We start from the raw sequence: 22869 nt of genomic DNA, 5'->3' as shown, positions 1-22869 counted from the left end.
GCCTCCTTGGGAATAGAACCGGGTGACAGTGGGCAGAGAGTGATCTGGGCAATCCATTAGAGAATGACCAGCATAAATGCTAAGTTTCAGTAGGGTAGGAGAAAAGATATCATAAAGAGAGAGTGTATATAGTTAGCAAAAAACCCTCCCAGAAATTCTGAAAGAATGTAACCTCTTTCTCCCCCAAAGATCAAGCAATGTTGATCAAAGTAAGTAAAACTACAACAAAAGACTATCACATATGCTAGCTGATTGGGAAGATCATTCATTCATGGATTTGTTCATTCATTCATTCATCAAATGTCAAAGATTTATTTGTACCTCTAGGCATCAAGCATGCAAAAATGGATTAGATGTCTCTGAATGTTTGAAAAATTTTATAATAAAATGTTGTAACAAATGGATTATATATGGTGACTGCCCTAGAGAATCTAATAGTGTGGCCCAGCAAGGTTTCCTAGAGAAATTGACAGCTAAACTGACTCTGGGGGAGCCAGATAGGAAAGAACAGGAAAGGATGTTACAGGAGGGATGTTGAGTGGGTGTGGGGAGAGTGGTGGGAGATGAGGTGGCAATGACAGAAATCTATTTCAAGGTTCAAGATTGCACTGTCAGATCTGCATTTTAGAAAGGTCCCTTGATCGTCAGAGCAAAAGATGGATTGTTGGAGCAAAACAAAGTTAGAGAATTAATGTGGGGACCAATGTGAAGAACGGCCAGGTATGAAAACAGGATCTGAACAGTGGCAGGAGGACCAAAGATGAAGAGGGGACATATTCAGAAGATAATCATGGGGAAGAATTAACAGGACTCAGGAACTGAATGGCTGTGGTATGAGGCAGAGGGAAGATGCTTCGGTGCTGTGTTGCCTCCCCTTACATTTCTTAGCTAATAGCTCCCCGATTTTCCTCTGAGAGCACCACTCCTGCCTGACCTGCTGAGTGTAGTTTGCAAAGAACCATCACCCATGGGTTCTTGTCTTTTCTGGCCAAGAGGGTGATCACGTGATGTAAGCAGGCCAAGCAGTCTTTTCCTCCTAGGTACCTGGAAGTCTTAGGCTTGGCACCTGGTTCCTGCCTTGGTTCTTGTCTTTCTTGAAACCTCCCTCTTCATTTTTTCCCTTAAATTTTTATGCCACCCAAAAGCCTGCTTAAAAAGTCATATATATATTTTTTACTTCAATTAGTTAGTTATTGCTGCAACCAGAAAACCTCAAGCGATTACAGCGGCCATGTGAATGGTGGTGCCTTACACCGAGAGACAAAAAACAGGTAAAGTCTGAGGTGGCTTTTCCTGGGGGAATGGGTGGGTAGTTTGCTTCTGAGACGTCTATGGAAAAGTAAAGGGAACATTTTTCTTTAATTTGGAAAAAAATCCAAAAATCCCAGGAGACTTGTGTAGAACTCTGAAACTCATACCACAGAGTACAAAAGCCATCTCTGGAACTTAGACATAAAAAGTCCTACCCAATAGCCTGACCTCATAAGGACTTAGACTTCTCTAGGGAGAGTAATTCTTCCATGGGGAGGCTGACACATTCTGCAGATTCCTTGGAATCAGTGAAGGGCGGGCAGTGGATGGAGCTCCATTCTAGGCATGGGGAGCCCTGGGTTCTGGCTCTGGCTCTCTCATTGGTCAGCTGGGTGACTTTGCACCAGTGCCCTCCCCTCTCCGAGACTTAGTTTCCATGTTATTAAATACAAGCGTTGAATTTTATTGGGGGTTCTCCAAAAATTCCAAAAGAGTATTAAGTTTACACGTAAAAGGGCCCGCGATACTGGGAAACTGAATTAAACAAACTTTAAGCCACTTTCTTTATTTTAGGACTCTTAAATACACTTATCTGTGATGCAGTCACCAGGAGAGGTGAACGCGAACAGCATTTCTTACTCTGTTTTTGCACAAGGAAGCTTTTCCCCCCCATGAAGAAACATGTGGAACTAGTCATCATCAGAAGACACTTGTAGAGATGCTGGATTAGGTGATGTCTAAGGTTGTTCCAGCCCAAATACTCCATGATTCTGGGCTTCCAGTGTCCTGTGCACCTCCTGTTTCTTCCATTTGCTCCTTCCTTGGGTAAATTGACTCTGGGTTCTGTTCTAAGGTGGCTCTCCCAGGGAAAAGCAAACTTGAATGCCTGTGAAGTCACTTAAAGATCTAGTCAGGTTCATGAATCCCCCTCCCAGCAGCTTAAATGGAAAATAACCCACATCACCCCAACACACACACACATACACACACATACACTGTGCTTACAGCCCAGACCCAGGCCCAGCCTGAAGGGATTGCAAAACATGCTCTAGTGTGCATTTGGGAAAACAAAGAAAACCCTACGCTTTTCTGCCCCAGACAGTCTGAGACGCTTGTGTGCCCTTGGGCCTTTGCCCAGTTCTCTCATCTGCCTCAGTCCTGGTACTAAATTGGTTCAAGGTTTGGAGGAAAGCTTCAGAGGCAAGGATGTTTAGAGTTCTTAAATGCTGAAGTCACCCCTAGACCCTCTATGACCACCAGAGGGCGATGACAACAGCATCTGTACTGAAAGCTGCTCCCAAGAATAACAGCAGTAAATTGCACCTAATGTGTTTATGAATAATGGAGGGGCTGAAGTGTGTGCGTGTGCGTGTGTGTACGTACAGTTGGGAGCCTGCAGCTGAAACTTTGAAAATCTGCTAAGTACAATAAAATAAAATCTGCACCTCTACTATATATTCACAGAATGTGTTCCAAGCAGTTCAAAGTTCCTTTGAAGGAAAATGAAGTAGAAGGAATCAGAATAGCATTTATGTGAAAGAAAAGGGAAGAACTCTCAGGAGCGGAGTTGTTGTCAACGACACGGGGTATGTGAGTGTGTGTGTGAGCGTGCATGTGCACATGTGTTATATGTGATCGAGTGTGAATGTGTCTAAGAGTGAGTGTGTAAGCATGTTTGTGTACAAGTGGGTATATGTGATGGTGTGTGTGTGTGTGTGTACAGGGCTCATTCAGATTTTTCCAGTGTGAGCAGACCTCAAGGAAGTCTGGGCAATACTTCCTCCAGTTCCTGCCCTCTCCCTCCAAACAAACAAACAGAATCATTCCTACAAGTATTTATGGAGCCTCTAACACACGCCCCTCCCCACAGCATCTGGAAAAGCTCAGACCTGGCCAATTTTGAGCGGCCACTGGAAGAGGAAGGCATGGTGGGGGGGGGGGGGGGGCAGAAGGGATGCCTTGCATGCAAATGACTCTTTTGAAAAAAACACTTTCTCTTCTTTGATGCTCCGAACAGCCCAGTGAGGTGGGCTCAGACAGGGCTGTGGCCTCCTTGTTTTGAGGAAATCAAAGCCCAGTGGTGACACGATTGACCCAGAGTCACCTGGTCAGGAGGCAGAAGCTCACGGACTAGGAACACAGCATTGTCAATCCAGGGGTCCAAGGCCCTGCCATCCCTACTTTTACAGCACAGCAGGCATTGGGGTTGGGCAAAGAAGGACAGACCTACGGGTAGGGTTTACCAGCAGCGACCTGAACCACTCAGATGACCACTTTCTGTGACATTTGTGACCGCGGAGTGCAGTAATGTCAATAGAGTAGGTCCTTCGGGAAGAAGTGGATCTTGGCCAAGATGAGGTAGGATCTCTGTAGATGAGGTAGCTTGATGGGCTTCGATGGGCTGTGAAGTGAAACATGGGTGAATGAGAGGGCCGCGGCTTGGGGTCCCTCGTGGCTGTGACCAGGCAAGTCACTTCACTTCTCCGAACTTTGAGTTTTTATCTATAAGGTCGGGGTACTCAAATGCCCCCTTGCGGGACGGTGTTGGGACAGAAGGAAAGAATATTGAGTAGCATGCGCAGCTCAGGGACACCAGACTGATCAGTCCTTGGCTCCTCAGAGTGAGTAAGCCTCAATTCTGGGGCCCTGCTGGCCGAGCTCCCTCCTCCGTTGCCTCCTCCCTTCGAGCTCTCGGTTGCTCCAGCAAAGTTCCCAACTTAGTCGACATGACGCGCGGCGCAGCCAATGGGAGGCGGAGCTGGCGTTTTTGGGGGGCGGGAGGGGTGGGCCCCACGTCTCCGGTGTCTGCCCGGCTCAGTGAATGGAGAGAGCGAGCGCCGGCCAGCTCACCCGGTCGCCCCGTGCCTCAGCCGCCGCCACCGCCGCCGCGCTCCCGAGCCCAGCCCCAAGCCGAACCTCCCCGGGGCGCCCGTGCCTCACTGCGCTCGCCCCAGGTCCCCAACCCGGCCCGCGCCCCGGGCCGCGGGCCAGCGGGGCCAGGGGGCGCTCGGCACCTGGGCACTCCGAGCAATGCGCAGCGGGGCAGCGCCGGCCCCGCCGATGGAGCTGCTGCTGCCGCCGCCGCCGCCCGGCGCGCCCCGCTCCGCCCGCGCCCCGTGCGCCTGAGCGCCGAGCTCGCTCCTCCTCCGCGCCAACTCAGCCGCTCGCTCCCCAGGCCGCCCGTGCTCCCAGCGCACCTCCGTGGGCTCCACGCGTCTTGCCCCGCCGAGGCAACCTCCTCCGGGCGCGGACCCCTGCACACTATGGCCCCCGGGCGGACGGAGGAAGGCGCCGCGGTGCGCGCCCGCCTGGTGCTGGCCTTCGCGCTGGCGAGTGTTCTGAGCGGCCCCCCCGCTGCCGCCTGCCCCACCAAGTGTACCTGCTCCGCCGCCAGCGTGGACTGCCACGGGCTGGGCCTCCGGGCGGTTCCCCGGGGCATCCCCCGCAACGCCGAGCGCCTGTGAGTACCCCCGCCCCGCCCTGCCTCACCCGGGCCACCCACCTGGGTCCCACAGAGGGGCCCCCCCGGCGCCAGATCCTTCCTTCTCCTTGGCCGCGCTAGTTGCATTCTCTGCCTTCACCCTCTTCTGCATCGGGTCCTTCACTCTCTGAGTTGGGGGTCTGTGGCTTTGGGCAGGTCTGGGGAGAGAGGTCTCGAGGACCCCAGTGATGAGCAAAGAGCAGTGTCTCTCCAGGGGTGAGAGTGCCAGACGCAGGGCCAGCTGACAGCTTCCAAGGAGAATGCTGGCAGGAGGCGAGGAGAGATGACACTGCAGACAGGGAGGTCGTAGGGTGAGGGTAAGGGGTCCGCGCTCATTAAAGAGGGGGCGAAGGAGAAAGCTGAAGGGTGATGGGGCGTCAGGGCACGGAGACAGGAGAGAGAGCCTGAGAAACTGTGACCGGCTTGGAGATCAGAATGGGCCAGCCGCTCTCTGGCTGCCCTTGCGAGGAAAGTTGAGAGTGTGTCTGAAGGTCCAACTTCTGAGGAACCGAACCAATTCAGAGTGGGTGCTTGCAAAACCCGCCCTGCCTGGAGCGCGGCCTCGGAGATGCCAAGTTGCAGCCCCGGTGAATTTTTTATGGCTCGGTTATAAATGCCTCCCCAAACGGGCCGGAGAATGGAAATGCTGACAGCCCTTTAAATGAGACCCAGCGCTATAATCTTACAAACCGCACTCAGCCTCGGATCCTGGGCTTGGCAGCAAGAGGAGAGGCGCTTGGAGAGTGGGGTGGATTGACCCTCGTTTTAACCCCAATTGTGCAACCAAATATTTACTTTTCATATGTCAACGTTTTGGAAACGTTTATCATTTTGATCCTCGGACCAATTTCAAAACTTGGACTCTGGGGTGGGCTCTTCCTAGCCTGCAGTTGGGGAGTGGGGAAGGAGGGAGAAATGGTAGAGGGGGTTGGAACTGGACTGGGAACACAGCCCAGAAGTGGGTGAGGGTTTGCTCTAGCTGGTAGATTTCTGCATGCCTTGCTCTCCCGCTGCCCCCTTCTGCACATGTCTTAGAGTAGGTGCATGGGTTTTCAAGATTCTGCCTTCTTGACTTTCGTCTGGAGGAGAGTGGGCCAGAGACTAAGATGTATTGTCCTAGAGTGTGTTATTCCTGTTAATCACCTCCTGTCACTCCTCTTCTCTTCCGCTTACTTTTTATGTGTCCCTGAGCGGAGACTCAGTAGAACTGCCTTTTTCCTGGAGCTTTCCTTTGGCTCAAGACATTTTTTTCAAGTGCAGTGATTATTCTGTGGGGTTGAACCAAACAATCCTTGAGGGTTAGAGCTGAACCTTCATGAATATGTGTAGAAAACGAGGCTCTGAGATGTGAAATGACTTGCCTAAGGTCACACAGCAAGGGGATGGCAATAAAAGGGCAGAATCCAGGTTTCTACAGCTTAACTCAGACATTATAGTCTACCATGCCAGCGAAAATCTTGTTTTAGTGGTATTTTGGGAAACCTGTAACTTATAAGCTAAATTCCTCTCCCTCCTCAACACCAGGGCCAGCCACATGAGTTAGTGAAATAATAACTGTAGCTAATGTTTAATGAATGCTTTCTGTGCCTCAGTTTGTTTACATGTGTTATCTTACTGAATCTCTACAATGATCATTAGTTACAAAGGTAATGCTTATTATTCCACTTTACAGTTAAGCCTTTTTGTCATTTGTTCAAGGTCATGTAGTAGCTAGTTGAGTGTCTGAACTTGAGCACGTCTGGCTCCTAAGTCCATACCCCCTACCACGCTGCTGGACATCCTTGGAACAAGGTTCAGCTTGGGCCAAGATCTATAAGTAGACGGTCCTGGGAGGGTTCTCTGTGGGCTGGGGTCTTAAAATAGGCAGCAGTTGCTGCTGCTTCAGATACACCCTGCAAACATTTGACTTGCCTTGACATTAGCTCTCCTTTTGGGGTCTTGAGTCTACTTCTCTTTGATATTCAGAATCGTGTTGCATGTTTGAGACACCAAGGAGAGTGGGCCCCTCTCCTTCTAGCATGTAGGAGGTCTTCAAAAGCTGCAGGCACAGCATTGCAGCCAGCATGCCACCGTGCTACCTCTCCCAGGAGACCCAGGCAGCTGGGGGCTGCCCATCTGCTCTATAATTGAAGAGACCGGGTAGAGTCCTGGGCGTTCCCATGGGCCCCCTGCTGCCATGGCCACCGGCAGGCAGTGGCGAAGTAGGAGGTGCTTTGGAATATCTGAGTCTCCTCTGCCTTTGTTCTGGTCACTGATGTCTTTTTGGTTGGGGTGCGTTGGGGTGATGCGGCTGGCTTCTCATTCTAGTCTCTTCCCTCCCCAGGAGAGGGGGCAGCCTTTACAAGCAGGCTGGGTCAGAGTTACTGCAGGGATTAGGTGCGGCCTCCCAAGAGTCCCAATACTCCTTCATCACCCCACACCCTGTCTCAGTCAACTCACCTGTAACACTACAATTTTGCAAACTCTTGTGGGGCTGTGGCATTTCTGAGCTATGCTAAGGATTTCTTTAGTGAGGAATTTTTCATTCATTCCTCCCTTCATTCATTCAACAAACATGACTTGAGCGTCCACTGCATTCCAGTAACTGTGTATAAAATCATGGCATATACAGAAGAAAACCAGCGATCCAACTTAAAGAATGTAAGCAAACGACGGAAGAAGGAACTTTCCTTCAGTGAGCCCTTAAACTTCTCAGGGCTCATTTTTTTCATGTGGCTAAGTTTTGTCAGCGCTGCCGTCAGATGCTCGGGACCTTCCTAAGATCCATTTTCTGATCTCAAATGTTTATGTTGTGTTTTATAACAAAGAGGAAACATTTTCTCCCTTCTCTGTTCCTGCTGTTCTGTCTCCCGAAGAGGCTTTTATGAAGAGGTGTGTGTGTGTGGGGAGGGAGGGTTTGTTGCTCTGGTAGTGTTGACTTGTGAGGCCTTGTCCACCCATGGCACGCCATTAAAGCAAACGTCCATGAGGATAATGGGATAATGTGGTCACCATTTGGACTTTGCTTCAGGCCTGGAATGGGGCCTGTTAAATTGTTCATAATTAAGCTGGTATCAGAGCTAGGGGTCTGTGTTCTAGCATATTCTCCATAATGTCAGCACATCACACAGAGAAACTCTCTGTTGTTTATAAACTACCGACATTTTTTTTTTCCCCTCAATGGGGAGGTGACACCCACAAGAAAGCTAAATAAACGCAGAGGAGAATTCAGTGTAATTTATTATCCGTGGAGCAAAGAGAGAGGACAAGGGGAGAGGAAGTGAATGGTGGTGCCTGAAACAAAACATTTACCATGGAGCACAGAGTAAACAGATGTTGCGTTTACCCTTCTGAGTACAAAAGGAGCCCACAGATGTAATTCTTCTCCAACCACAATCTCGGCCTGGAAAAAGAGGAGACAGATGAAAATGAACTGTCACGCAGGGCCCCTTTGCCTCGTCCTGCCTAAAGGCAGGCAGAGGCCTACTTCTCACCCGCAGCGAGGTGGTGGCCTGAACAGTGGAGCGGGGCAAGAGTGGACATCTTTGGTTTTTCACTTGGCTCTGGAACATGCTGGAGACTGCTGTATTTAAATAAACATTTCCTGTTTGCGAAGGAATACGGGCTAAAGGCTGAAACGTGAGAATGTGGTAACTTAATTTTCTCCATCACTCCAGATGACGGCAAGCTTCGCCGGTGGTTGGGTCCAATAAAAACCAACACCGTGTCATAGGCTTTCCCTTACTTGACCACAGAGGTCCTGAGGTCAAGTGGGAGACTTTCCAAGATGCTCAACAGCCAAGCCCTGCATCCTGGTACTGCCAGCCCTCGGGGCTAGCTCAGCAGACCGGGGGCAAGCTGGTGGATCATGGGGCCTCTCTTGACCAACCATGGGGACGTGGCCTTTCCGGGAAGCAGTGTTCTCCTGCCGAGCCTACTGGCCTGGACGTGAGCAGCTGAACGTATCCGCCTCCAGTGTGCTGTGCAACACTGAACAGATTGCTTTACCTCTCTGGGCCTCATTTTCCTAAAAGTAGAATTCTAGTATAGTCTGTGGTTTTTTGGTGTATAGTCTGTAGTTCACTGGTGAACTGTCAGGGGCCTCTTCCTATACCATAGCATAGAACAGCGCCTGGCACATAGTACGTTTTCAACAAGTATGTGTTGAATAAATGAATGATGAATCTCAAAAGTACGAGTCTTTAGTTCTTACAAGTGAAAGCTGGGCAGTTATAGATCTGCATTTTTTATGTATGGCTAAGGGCCACTTATTAGTAACCTATTATATGAGTTATTAAGGGTTTCTAAAATTTGTCTTTCATGAACTAAAATGACTGCCTTACTAGAGTTACCAAGGACTCATAATGAGTGATCCACTCTGGAGTCTGGTTGCCAGACGTTGCTTAGCAACCTTGCAAAACTCCTACTGTGCACATGCCCATGAAAAGAGCTGGAAATCCTGAACACCTAAACCATACGACTTTCTAATCAGGAGCTCATCAGCATTTTCCTGCACTCTCTGTGGTCTTTGATTGCTGCTCTGCTTGTATTAATGGAAGTGTTTGTAGGTTCACTATTAAGTTTTGCTTTTGCCATGAGCTGAGCCATGTTTATTTTGGCATTTTTGCCACTTCGATTGTTATTTTGTTTCTCCCCAGTTCTGTTTGTTGTCATTGAGTGCTTTCTCCCCTGGAAAGTGAGAACAGTGGGTCCGAGAGCGGCGGGATCTTTTGCACTGAGTGGGACGTGCAAGAAGGTTGCAGAGCCCCATGCCTTCTGGTTCAGGCCTGGGCTCTGGAGATAAGACAGCTCTGGTTTAAATTCTGGCTCTGTTACATCTTTGCTGTTGCACCTGGGGCGGGTCACTCCGCTCCTCTGGGCTGCTGTCTGTTGAATCCCTTTGTACCATATTTCCATGCCTATAATAGGGGGATGGTAATCCCACTGGCCCTGCGGAAATGCTGTGAATGTGGCCCGAGGCGGTCCACGTGATGCACTCAGCACAAGGCCCAGTACGTTGCTTTTCCACCTACCCTTCCTTACTTGTAAAGGGTGACGAGTAAATGGTCCTCTGGGGGGCGATTGCATGAAATAATGCACAGGAAGTGCTTAACACAGTACCTGGCACATAGGCCTCCACGAACTCTTAATGATAGTGACCACAGCTGTTGCTTCCATTTCTTCATCTCGGGCCCATCCAGCTGGAAGTTTGGAGATGGCCACTTGAAGTGTGCCTGTCGAGGCAAGTTCCTCGCCTGCACGTAGGCTCTGCCCAGTCTCCCTGTGCCTGGTTCCCTCCCTCTCCTCCCCGGCTAAGCCCAGGTTGGCCTCTGTTCCATAAAACGGGGATTACGGTTGAAGTGGTTTATATCTTTTCCATGGGCATGCTGCTTTGTGGTATATTTAAATAAGGAATGCATTTTATTTATTTATTTTGGGGGGTCAGATTTTCATGGGGAATTTTTGGCCCTGACTTTTTTTTTTTTCAATGCTCATTCCTTCCGTCTTTCCCTAAATACCTCCTTTTACTGACTTCCCGTGTCTGCCTCTGTTACTGCTTTTACTTGAAACAGCTGTATTTACTAGCATGCTCCACCCTCATTATGTAAGGTGGTCTTAACCCTTTTTAGAACTGCTGGAAAAACAAAACAACAAAAACAAAAGAATAACAAGGTATGGTTTTTCCTGAGAGGTTTTCTGAACCACCACTCATTCTGGATACAGTAGATCAGAGGGTGCCCGGCTGTGGTTTCTGGTGTTGCGTTTTCAAGGCTCTGCATTGTTCGTGATTCTCCAGCCTTCAATTTAAACCCATCTTACTCAGGTGGGAAGAGCTCATAATAAGAATCCTCTGCTTGGAGACCTAGGTTGGTATCTTGCTAGTGCGGGTCTGCCAAAGGCTATGCTCTCCTTCCCACTCTCTGTGGTCTCCGTGGGTCTGTTGCTAGCACCATGTTTGATACAGCCGTTCCCTGGGAAACATTGTCACGAGTGTGTGATTAAAAATCCTCAATTTACCATTTAACTAGCTGGGTGACCTCAGTTTCCTCATTTATAAAATGGGAATAATCATAATACCCCTTCATAGGATGCTGTGAGTATTGAATATATAGACTACCTGAATCACAGTGCATCCTCCATAAATATTCCTATCATTTTGATTACCATAATTCTTGCTGACTGTAGTCTTCCTTCCATAGCATGCTCAACATAAAACCTGATTTGGAAAAATATGGATTTTCAAGGTTGAAGGGGGTCCTCTTGTCCAAGTTCCAACCACGTACAGGTTGATCTTCCACCAGCACGACTTTGGAGAAAGTGGTCATTCTCCTTGGTTTGATTACATTTAGTGGTGAGGCACTCAGTTCTTTCTAGGGCAATTTATTCTATTTTTAAAAGCAGTTCTAAGAAGAAATTTTTCTTTGTTTGGGGGTTGAACTTATCTCCTATTACTTGTTATTACATAGAGCAAGCAGAATCCTTTTCCCAAATGATAGGATTTCAAACGTCTTATTGCTCTTGCATTTCTCACCACCCACTTACCCAAGTCTTCCCTTTTCTCCATAAACTTTTATAATCACCTCAACTATTCTGTGCGTGTTAGACTTTGAGACAGGCACTCTCCCCATTCCTAGTTATGTTCCTCTAAATAGATTCCAATTCTCTTTGCCTTTTATTAGTTGGGATGAGACCTTGCACTCTCTTGTTATCTTACCTTCTATCAGTGCATGCTAAAGGGACCTCTTCGCTTTGGACAGCCACCGCCCCTGCGTTGGCTCATTTTGACCCAGCTGTTCACTGCATCCCCAGTGTCTCCCCAACCCTCCCTGCCGTTGATCCTATTTTCCCCCCATCCCAGATTTGTGCACTTGACCCTTTGGCGTCTAAGTGCAACACTTTGCATTTATCCTAATTAAATTTTGGCAAATAGTTTCATTTCATCAGCTTTTCAGGAACATTTTTATTTTGATTTTCCGTTCTAGCATAATAAGCACTCCTCTCCTCATTTCCTCTGCAGTTTTAGTGAGCTTGCCCTACAGATCTTTATCCAGGTTGTCAGTGTAATCAACAAGAGTTCTCTCTGCTTTTTTCCAAGTCTTTCTGTGGTCTGGGGTGTGGATTGCAAAAATACATTGTCCTGTTCTTTCCTGCTGGGGTGGATAAAAATGTTGAGGTCTTATTAGCCTGTAGCATCTTCTTTCCCTGGGGTTCTGTTCGTATTTTCTCTGGAATGATTTCCTATTAATGTTTAATTCCCCTGTTTGTTGCATTTTCTCGAAACTCTTGGTTTCTGGTAGCCTTTTCCTTCATGACGTTTGCTTCATCCTTGTTCTGTCAGGCTGGTGCCAGAAGCCCCATCAGCATGGGATGTGGGGGGTGTGTGTGTGTGTGTGTGTGTTGATGTGTATATGTGTGTTATTCTCTCCTGTAAAATATTTGAGCCTGAGAAATTGGGCCCTTCTTTCAGCAGCATGGCTCAGCTGAGAAGCCTGAGTTTCTCAAAGTGATTTCCTTTACCATCCGGGGCGCCCACTGGCACAGGGCTCATTTGCTTGAGTAGTGCTTGGAATGAATGTGATGGAGGATGAAGCAGAGAGGGCTGAGGCACTCCCGACATCTTTGTAAATAATAACAACAACAGTCACCACCACCATGACAGCTCCCATTTATGGAGCCCTTCTTTGCGCCTGGCGCTTTTCTCACCCTTTATATGCATGGCCTCAATCTTCGGACGATCATGTGAGACAGGAACTCATTGTGTCCCCATTTTACAGATAAGGAAACAAAGTCAGAGAGGTGAAGTAACTTCCTCAGGTGGGAGAAGTGGAGCCAGAGTTTATCCAGGCAGGCTGGTCTCTGGTCTGCGCTCCAACCACTGGTCATGTCATTCCTCCTCCAGGTTGTCAGCCGCCCTTACCTGTCTTCTAAACCCAATTCTCAAAGAACAACCAGAAGAAAAAGAAAACAACAATGATATCCAGTCGAATCAGGGAGAACCTGTTTGATGTAAGGCATCCTGAGAGGGGTGCCAAGGCTATGTTCTGGACACCTGGCAAAGGAGCCATCCTGTCCAGCTTGGGGAAGTAGGTGACATTCGAATTGGAGCTTGAGGGTGAATATCGTTCCCATGGGTAGAAGTGGGAACGTGGTTTAGATTCGCAGAAGTTCACGGTTGCATGGAACCTAAGAGGGCCTGAGCCCCATTTAAAATGACAGGAGCTGCGCTTAAGGCAGTTTTATCTAACAGGGGAGTTTAGGGCTGAATCCAGTCTTAGGAAGAATATCACCATAGTTATGTGGCTAATTATTATGAATTTTTATTTTGGATTTGAGGGGATAAACTCTCCAGGAACAGTTCTGATGAGGCTTCTTGACCGATATATTCCCCCACGAGTATCTGCCTAGCTTTTGCCAGGGATCGCCTTCCTTTTCAGTTAGTTGTACTACTTGCCTTCTTTCCGCCATGATCTCTGGACTCCTGCCACCCTGAGGTCGGGTCCTGCTGGTGCAGGATGCGTATAAGATGCATCCTGGCTGGACTAAATGTGACCTCACTTTTCACGGTCTTATCACTACTTGTGTGGGCTCATACTTCTCTTCTCTTGTCCGAAATGCCAGTCTGAGTTCCTGACCCCTGATTCACTCTGCACTTTGGCAGCAGTGTGCGTTGTCATTCCTGAAAGTCTGCCAGCACATTTAACCACCCAGCTTGACTCCCTCTTGAGTTTTTCAGCCTCCCTGGTTACTGTCTGCTATCTAGCATACCCACTCTTTGCTCCCCTGCCCTCAATTAGTGTATACCCTGGCTCGGGTCTGTCTGCATAGTGTGTCCATGGTCCTCTTCTAATCTGAGGCTTATGGGCTTGACCATGGACTTGTGCATCTTGTGTATCTCTCCTGGAGCCTGAGCGGCTCCTGGCCCCTGCCTTGACCCTTCCAGATTGGCTTCTTGCCCGATCCTGCCCTCTGTGTAGCTCTCCATTGCCTAGTACTGAATTTGGACTTTGACCATCTAAGCTTCAATTCCTGAGATTGGATTTTCGTAGGATCTTCATTGGAGACTGGAGACTCCCAATCCACGGCTGTGTCCGGAAAACAACTTCAGAGTTCATCTTCATGGCCATCTGAAGCCTTTTATGATGCCCAGGGTGGTGTGTAGAGGTCCTCTGGGGCTGGACTCTGTGAATGATGAATTACATACAACATGCTCTTAAACTCCCTGCAGCCCAAGCAGAGAATAGAGCAGATTCTTCTGTGATTGAAAAGCTCAGCAATGATGATTTCATTGGAGAGCCGTCCTGCTCAGAAATGTGTTACAAAAGTTTCTGGACCATCTAGCACTTTCCTGATATTCTTTTTCTCCTCTGCATCTCTGCCAAGCTCTAGAACATAGGTAGAAAGTGTTTTATACGTTGGGTTTCGAAGGGGTCTGAATGGGAAACCAGTGGAGAGTATGGTGTGATATAACCTTTAATGAGGAAAAAGACCTAGGTGGAATCCTGGGTTCCATCCATTTTTCTTAACTGCAGAAATTTATAGGAGTATCTTTCTGAGTCTTAATCATCTCATCTGTAACCTTTAGAATGGTGGGAATAACACTTCTCTCACAGATCTGATGCAAGGTTTAACTGAGATCAGATGTCTGCAAATGTCTCCTAAATCTAGTGCCGTGGGAATACCTTACTGATTCCACCCACAATATCTAAATCCTGCATCTGAAAGATGATCAGGGTTCATCTTAGAATCTTATATTTACAGGTGAGGAAACTCAGCAGACTCAAAGGCCTTGCTCAGGGTCACCCATGTTTTTGAACTTTCATTGAGGTTTTCCTTTTCATTTATCAAGATGCATCTTTTACAAATGCACACATAGCCTCACACTAATGTCGGCAATCCAAGTGGGTGGAGTTGAGAGGACTTTCTGCCTTAGTAATTAATAAGTGGCAGTTTCCAAGAATGTAGAACCAGGGGCTTCCCTGGTGGCGCAGTGGTTAAGAATCTGCCTGCCAGTGCAGGGGACACGGGTTCGAGCCCTGGTCCGGGAAGATCCCACGTGCCGCGGAGCAACTAAGCCCGCGAGCCACAACTACTGAGCCCGTGTGCCACACTACTGAAGCCCGCGCGCCTAGAGCCCATGCTCCGCAACAAGAGAAGCCACCGCAGTGAGAAGCCCACACACCACAGCGAAGAGTAGCCCCCGCTAGCTGCAACTAGAGAAAGCCCGCACGCAGCGACGAAGACCCAACGCAGCCAAAAGTAAAATAAATTTATTAAAAAAAGAAAAAAAGAAAGTAGAACCAAATGAGGGGCTCTGTGAAGGATGCAGTCATTTAAAGGAGCTATTTGTTGAGTGCCTTCAATGATGACTAAGGCAAGTGAAATGTCCTCATCACTGGAACAGCTCAAAATGATATGGAAATCAATCTGGGCTATCCTTTCCCACCAAGTGACTGACAAGGCGAAGGCCACCACGCTAGGTTCAGAGAGGACATTTATGGGGTGTTGCGGGAGATGAAGGATGGGACACCAAGCCCTCAGGAACCACTGATGAAAGCAAGCCCCACTCATCCCTTTTAGTGGGTATAAATATGTAGAAAACCTCACACATCATAAAAAAAAATAGTACAAGTAGAATAAAAAAAAAACTCATGGGGAAAATATTAATCTGAGAACAATTGTATCCGAGAAAGAATTCCAGTATGCCTCCGCAGCTGGCTGGCAAACAGCACAAGTTCTGCATTTTATTAGAGTCCTAACTCTGCGTAGAACACTGACCTTATTTGAGAAGCATTTCATAAACACTGACGCACAGCGCAGCAGTATTTGAGGCCATGAAGAGATACAGGGCCTCCTTTGGGAGGCCAGCTGCCCCTCCTGGGCCAGTCCAGCTGTAACCAGACCACTGGCCATTGTTTCCCTGTGGTGCTCACTCACTCATTCTTCTCTCTTAGGTTTAACAAAGCAGGTAGGAGATTTCCCAGGGGAAAATGAGGTGGGGGGGCTTTGGACGGAAATTGGCTGTTTGGGCAGGTTTGCCTAGGCGTGGGGAAGGTGATAGGGAAGACCTATCACTTTGAGGGGAGGGGTCTGAGAACTTTCATTTGGCCCAGTTTCTTTTTGGAGATCTCGTCTTGTGCCTGGAGATGTGTGCTGTGCATGGGTGTAGGAGGGTGGCTCCTGGGTGGCCTTCACCTGATCCTCCGGAAGGGAGGACCTGGGGCTTGCGGTAGCCCTAAGAAATGCATGCACTACATCTCCTCCTGCTAGAAGTTGGCACTTTTCTTTCCATCTGCTGCCAGCTTACAAGTCCTGAATTTCTGCCATGGAACTCGGTTCTGTCCCTCCCTCTCTCATTTCCTCCCCTAGCCGAGAGGGTTTCAGGCTTTTGAAGTATCTCTGGAGATCATCTGGTCTACCCACTCCCCACTGCTCTCAACCCACCTGGACAGAGACATGTCTTAGAGCTGTGATTGGTGGGGACCTCAGCTTTGTGGCGTGAGCTGCCCTCATGAGAAGTTTGTCCTGCTTTCATTTCATCCTTGATCACAGCATTTGGGCCTCGATAACAATCACTCAGAGCTGAAGGAGGCCTCTGCCAATCAGGGAAACTAGGGAGATGGAAGAGAGACCAAATCTAGTACAAACAATGAGGAATAATGTGGAACCAGAGGAAAGGCACCAAATGGGTGACTTGGGATTTCAGAGCCTATCCTGAGGGCTCCAGGCACCAAGGTAGCTTGATTACGGTCTAGAAAGGGAAAATCCCTGATCAAAAAGACAGCTGGGAAACAGGACTAGAGCAGAAATCCAAAATGGGAAGGCCAGTCGCTTCATGAGAGTTTTTAACAACTCTAGTGCCGCCCCCCCCTTCTAATTACTTCATACCACAAGATGGTAACCAATCTGCTCTGTTTACTCTGTTTAGGCGTACCTTTTAATACTTTCTGAAACATTTCCCATAAGCTTCTTCCTGCCATGTGCCCTCTTCGTGTGTTCTAGAAATTTTGCAAAGACCTAAATCTCCTCTGGGTTCTTTCCCGACTGGAGCTGCGTGCTGATTCGAGCCATATTCAGCCAGGAAGCTCTCTTTCCGTCTTTAAAACAAGAAACATCTCCTTCTGAGAAGACTGCACTACAGTTTTCTTTGTGTTGCTAACGAACAAAGAGGCCCCATTGCAAAACAGCATTTCATGAGCAGAGTGGGGCTGAGGGCACCTTTTGCCAAATGTGACTGTGTGTAGTTGTGTGGGCGTGTGGCGGGGAAAACGGCTTTGTCAAGAGGAGGGCCGAGGGAGGCAGCTCTGGGGAATTTTTAGCAACTGCAGCATGGTGTAGTAGAAAGAATGTTTGCCTGGGAATTTGGAGACCTGGCTGTACCTCTGACATACCGTGTGACCTTGGACAAGTCACTTGATCTCTCTGGGCCTCAGTTTCCTCGTCTTATAAGGGGATGAAGGGAGTAGACTGGACGATCTCCAAGGATCATGTTAGCCCTATGCATCTTTACTTCTAGGGGCTGGGATTTGGGGTTTAGACTGGAGCCAATATCCAACCAACCCAAGGGACTTTCTGGAGGCAGTAGAGAGGCCAGGACAGCTGCTTCAGGGAGTGGCTGGTCCTTGATTAAGGCTCAAATAATTAGCTCAGTTCCACAGTAAGCCTTCTGAAATTAAGAAAGAAAAAGATGTTTAGTTTCAAAAATAGCATGTTTCTTAAGACTGATTGGATTTGGGCTTTGTAGACTTTCTGCAAAGACAGAATTTCCCTTCCTCTATAGCAGAGCAGTTTACAGTATTGATGCTGGAATTAGTGTGATCTGGGCTTGAATGCCATCACTAGTTAAAGCAATCCTGGGCATGTTCTTTAACAATCACCTGCTTCCTTGGGCTGCTGGAGGATCAAATGAGGTGATACATGTCAAGCTTAGAGGACAGTGCCTGGCATTAAATATCCACTCAAAAAGCCATTATTCTGATTACCTATTACTGATTGACAAACCACCCCAGAACTTAGTGTTGTAGGGCAATGGCCATTTTATTATGCTCCATGATGCTTTGGGTCAGGGTTTAAGACACGGTTCAGTAGGGTGGCTTGTGTCTGCTCCGTGATGTATGAGGCATCATCTAGAGAATGGGAATGACTGGGGGAGACTTGAATGGGTGACTCCTAGAATCATCTGTAGGCTGTTCACTCATATGTCTGGCACCCAGGTGGTTTGACTCGAAGGCTGGGCTCCATTGGGGGTGTTGACCAGAGTGCCCACATGTGACGTCTCTATGTGGCTTGAGCTTCCTTGAAGCATGGCAGCCTTAGAGTGACCTAACATCTTACATGGAGGCTCAGAGCTCTAAGAATGGTTGTGTCAGTATACAACGCAGAAGTCGCCTGGCTTTTCATGAACTGGTCTTAGAAGGAACATAGTATTCCTTCTGCTGTATTCTATTGCTCTAACCAACACAAGCTAGTCCAGGTTAACGTGTAGGAACCACTTCTCCAAGGAAGAAGTCCTAAAGAATTTGTGGCCATGTTTAAAAAACTCTACAGCCGTGTAATTATCATCGTTATTTTTTATACTGTGTAACTAATCTCCTAACTAGATCAAAAGCTTCTTGAGGGCAGGAGCTATGTTTCTCTATGGGCTTTGTACAATGCTTGTGAAAATCAAACTAAGTCAACACATTTAAAAAAATCAAATTGAATTAGATAGGCAGGAGGTTTGCTGGAAAGTCCCTGAGCTTCAAAGCCAGAGAGATTTGGATTTTAAAAAATCTGTATTCACAGTGTGCCCTTTGGCAAGTTACTTGTCTTTCTAGACTCCGTTTCCTCATCTAAAAAAAAAACGGAGACAGTAATACCTATTTCAAGGATTGTTGTAAGAATTAGCAAAATGCCCAACACATAGTTGATGCTCATGAACATTGTGAGGCATCCTGGAGCCGCGGCAAGCACACAGATGCTCAAGCTGACAGATCCGGTTTCAGATCCCATCGCTTACTGTCATGTGTCAACAGACCAGTCCTTTCATTGTCTGGAGTCCTAGGAGCCTCGTCTATAAAATGGGTGTAGTATAATAGTAAGTACCTTTTAGGGTTATTGTGAGGTTAGGTAATGGGTCATCTAAAGCTACTATAGCTCAGTCCCTGATTCTTAGTAGGGACTTAATACATGGTACCTGTATACTGAGTAACCACAGTTAACAATTATAGTTCTCTTGTTTGTATATTGATTCATCCATGAATTTATGCATTGAACAATTAAATATTTAATTGTAATTATATATTTAATTACACAGTAGCCTCATTTTTCAAGTCCCTGCATACTAGGGTCTGTAGATACCTAGATCTGGGAAGAAAGCCTCACAGGATAGAGAACTGGCCCTTCGTCAAGGAGCCAGCTTGGCAGAGTGCTCTGTTTGAACACATCTGCAATTGAACTGTAATGGCCCCTGTTCGCTTTTGACCCCAGAGCGCCCTCGGCTTCCTTGATTTCTTTTTTTCCTTTGGGACTATCCTCTTCCTTACTGCTGTGTAACTACAGGCAAACATGCTAACTCTTACCTGTGTCTGTTTTTGTTTTTGCTTTTTTTGAAAAGTGTTGTTTTCCTGGGTCAAAGTTGGCAAAGCTCTACCAGCCTTGTCTGTGTGGTGCCAGGCCAGGACACCAGGTCTCATTTTTCCAGGTAGTTTCTGGGACCTGAGCTCTGTTAAGAGCTTCTCCTTTTCTTCCCTAAGATCTCCTAAAATCCTTTAAAAAAAAAAAGTCTAGATAATCTGATAAAATAAATTGACCGTGTTCTTAGAAAAATGCACAAACTCACAATATTTTGCAAATGATTTTGAGGCCATTCGTGGCCACTTTTCCGATGGCAACTTTCTTCTGAATGACCCTATCTGTTTCACTGATTTTGATTACAGAGGCTTCCGGGTTTTTGCTGAGTTCTACTTGAAGTTCATAGTGTACCTGTGAGACTGTCTTATGTCTTCTTGCTTACTTGCATAAGTCCCTCCATTCCCTCCATCATAGTAGACGTGTTGTGTTGTGGCTGCCCAGGATTCAGTCTTGCTTCCTAGAGGAATATTGTCTTTTGCACTCCCAGGATACAGTCTGGTGGATTTGTAATCAGGGACCTTGCCTTCTCCTAGTCAAGGGATGAGCTCATGACCCAAGTCAGGTCTGTCTGGTGCTTCCTCCCTGGAACTGGAATCTGAACCAGAGGGACAAAGAGACTGGACATAATGGCTTGCCAGATCATCTAAGCACTTGTGCAGGGACGAGACGTGCCTGCTTTCCTTTTTCCCAGACCTGCTTTTAAGATTCCCATTGAATCCAGAAGACCCTGATCGCCTTCTAGTGAATTCCCGTTTGCTCAAGTTCACAAACTTACAACCAAATAACTCTAACTGAGAAAGCCACAGATAGCAAACTTCTGGGAGAAAGTGGCATAATGAGAAAGATTATGCCTGGCATTTGGAGAAAGGCAGACCCTGGTCTGAATCACAGTTTTACCATTCACCAGCTGGGTGCCCTTAGGCAGGTTCACTTTGCTCTTAGGATGTCAGCATCATTGTAATATAATGATAATGAGCCCTGAAATCCTGATTCTCAAACTTGGTTGCACGTTGGAATCACCTGGGGAGATTTAAAAATTACTGATGCTTGGGTCCCATCCCCAGTGATTCTGGTTTAATGATTTTGAGGTGCTTCCCAGATGTTGTGATTTTGTAAAGCTCCCAGGTATTTCTGATGTGCAGCAGTGTGTGAGAAAACTGATCTAAAGAAAAGTTCCCAATTATAGAGAATATTAAATAAGTTATATAAAACACTTAGCATTATGTAGGAATTGATAAAAGTCACTCTCCTTTCCCTTCCCCTCCTAAGGTGAACTAGAATTGCTTGCTTTTGCTTCTAGCAGTTTTCTTTGTTTGGAGCAGTCATAGCAATGCATGACAACCACGGTGTAATATAACCCAGATTATTTTTACCATTTGAGGTGAAGGCCGATGGTAAATGTAGCTGGAATTATAGAATATACAAAAATCTGATTACTTTTACATTCATAAAATAGCTAGGGCGAGTTCAACAATGCTTTGTGAGAACATTCTATGGAATAACTGCTTTAAATGGGTAGACAGAATTGATTTATAATTACTATGACAACAGCAAAATGGAGTGATGTCTTCCCGAGGGACCTGGACCAGGACCCAAGAGGATTCTTTCCCAGGTCTGCCCTGCAACCTGCTGAGTGACCTTGCCTCCAGCAGCTTCTCTCTCAAGTTCTCAGTCTCCCCAGATCCTACTTTCCAATTGGTGCAGCTTCAGCAGTATCTTTTAAGGAAATATGTTGACGTGACAGTTGTTAAGACAATGATGAAAAAGTTCTATAGGAAGCAGAGTGAAAGCAGGGCTTTCGGACTCTTAGAGGAGATCATTATCTGTATATCTGCTTGTTCTCCCAACTGCCGTCCCTCTTTCCCTGTACCCTGTAGCCTTTCCTGTATCTTGCCATGTAGGAACCTGTCCACACCTCTGTCTTAATAAAGTCTTCTCTACAAAGGAGATGCAAAGGGAAACTTCCGTCTACGCAGGGTTTTTCTACCTCAGTACTATTGACATTTTCAGCGGGATGTTTTATTGTCGTTGTGGGCTGTCCTACTCATTTTACAATATTTAGCAGCATCCCTGACCCCTACCCACTAGATTCCAGTAGCACCCTTCCCTAGTCTGACAACCGAAAAAACGTCTCCAGACATCGCCACATGTCCCCTGGGGGACAGAATCACCTCTGGTTGAGAACCACTGTCCTATCTAATCTCAGCGAAGTGCGTTTCAGTTAATAAAGCAGCATCAATATGTATGCACAATGGTTAACCTCTGTAGTACCCTTAGGGATTTTCTCAGACGTCCATGAGCCTTATGTCCGTTGTCACAGATGGGGGTTCTGAGTTACAGAGAAGTTAACTGCAATAATAATAATAATAACCACGGCTACCATTTATCGAGTGTTTATTATGTATTATGTGCATAGCTAAGTGCTTGATATATTATTACATTGTCTCAATTAATACTTACATGGAGATAATTTGCAAACCAGTGGCCAGTGGGCCAAAACTACCCTCCAAAGTGTTGTGCTTGGCTCACATGGTATTGACTCACATATTGGTGTTTTTCTGTTTTTTGCTTTTTTTAGTGTCAGTTTCTTGCCAACATTTTAAGATTCGTGAATTCATATAAAAATCCGTTTCTGGCTTCTTTTTTAAAAAATTGGAAATTTTGGCAACAGGGGTTCAGCTTGGCTCTGTGGCAGTGGTTGACTAGTGTTTAGATGAGGCATGCCTCCATTTCACCGCAGTCCCCACCACTCCCTGTTGTGACTCCAGCCCTGAGACTGTGTGTCAGCTGCCATTTGGCATCGTGTTATTTTTCTTTGGCTCAGCCCAACTTCCCTCGTTGATATCAGCTTCCAGGCTCCTCTAGGCTGTCGCATTTGTGGCTCTTTCCTTACACTACACCACACTGTGTGGCATATATTACCGTTCTCATTTTAAAGGTGGGAAAACTGAGGCTCAACCAAAGGAAAGCTCTTGTCCAAATTCATACAACAAATAAGCAGAAGAGCTGAGAGCGGAATCTAAGCCTTCCTATCTCGCCAGCATTGCCCTGCCTGGAATCACAAAGTAGCCACCGGTAGAGTCTCCCTGCATCCTGGGATGCTCCAGCCGGATCTTCTGCATCTTGGGGTTTCCTTGGAGAACCAAATCGCAGTGTCCTTTTGATCACCAGGAAACCCACATGTCACTGGGACGGGAAGAGTGTCCTCTGAGTGTAGCTCTCAAGCTGCGTTTTTCCTGCGTCTGTGCCACTCTTTGGTCTGTGTCCAAAAGCTGCTCACACACTCCCACGTAGCTGTGGGACCAGCTGGTGTGTGTGCTTCTGCCTGAGACAAGGCTGCTTGCCTGTGGGGAGGATGTGATTGCTTTAGGAAATTAAGTGGGAGTGATTAATTAGGATATGTACTGAGGACTCTGGAAAGAAATAGCAGAAAAGGAAAAAAAATTGGAACCCTAAATACAGAAAGCTTCTAGCCACGTGGCTAAGGAGACTGCATTCAGTGGAACTGAAAACATTTGATCGTGGTTTGTTTGTTTGTTTGTTTGTCT

The 22869-nt window shown here is 47.1% G+C and overlaps 1 protein-coding gene across 4 annotated transcripts in view; it reads left to right on the top strand.

Moving 5' to 3' along the window:
- The first annotated feature begins 4057 nt into the window (after positions 1 to 4057).
- SLIT3 (slit guidance ligand 3) overlaps positions 4058 to 22869 on the top strand; it is a 609805-nt gene continuing 590993 nt past the window's right edge. For 2 of the 4 annotated variants that reach the window (XM_073802786.1, XM_073802783.1), the window contains exon 1: positions 4060 to 4711. In XM_073802786.1, coding sequence (XP_073658887.1) covers positions 4515 to 4711 — 197 coding nt within the window. In that variant the 5' untranslated portion in view covers positions 4060 to 4514. Of the gene's footprint in view, positions 4712 to 22869 lie in introns of all 4 variants that reach the window. The other 2 variants (XM_073802785.1, XM_033853549.2) reach the window with 2 other exon arrangements.

This window comes from Tursiops truncatus, chromosome 3 (genome assembly GCF_011762595.2).
Source record: "Tursiops truncatus isolate mTurTru1 chromosome 3, mTurTru1.mat.Y, whole genome shotgun sequence".
Classification (NCBI taxonomy): Eukaryota; Metazoa; Chordata; class Mammalia; order Artiodactyla; family Delphinidae; genus Tursiops; species Tursiops truncatus.
Note: the sequence above shows the minus strand (reverse complement) of the source record. Positions and strands in the feature narration are given on the sequence as shown.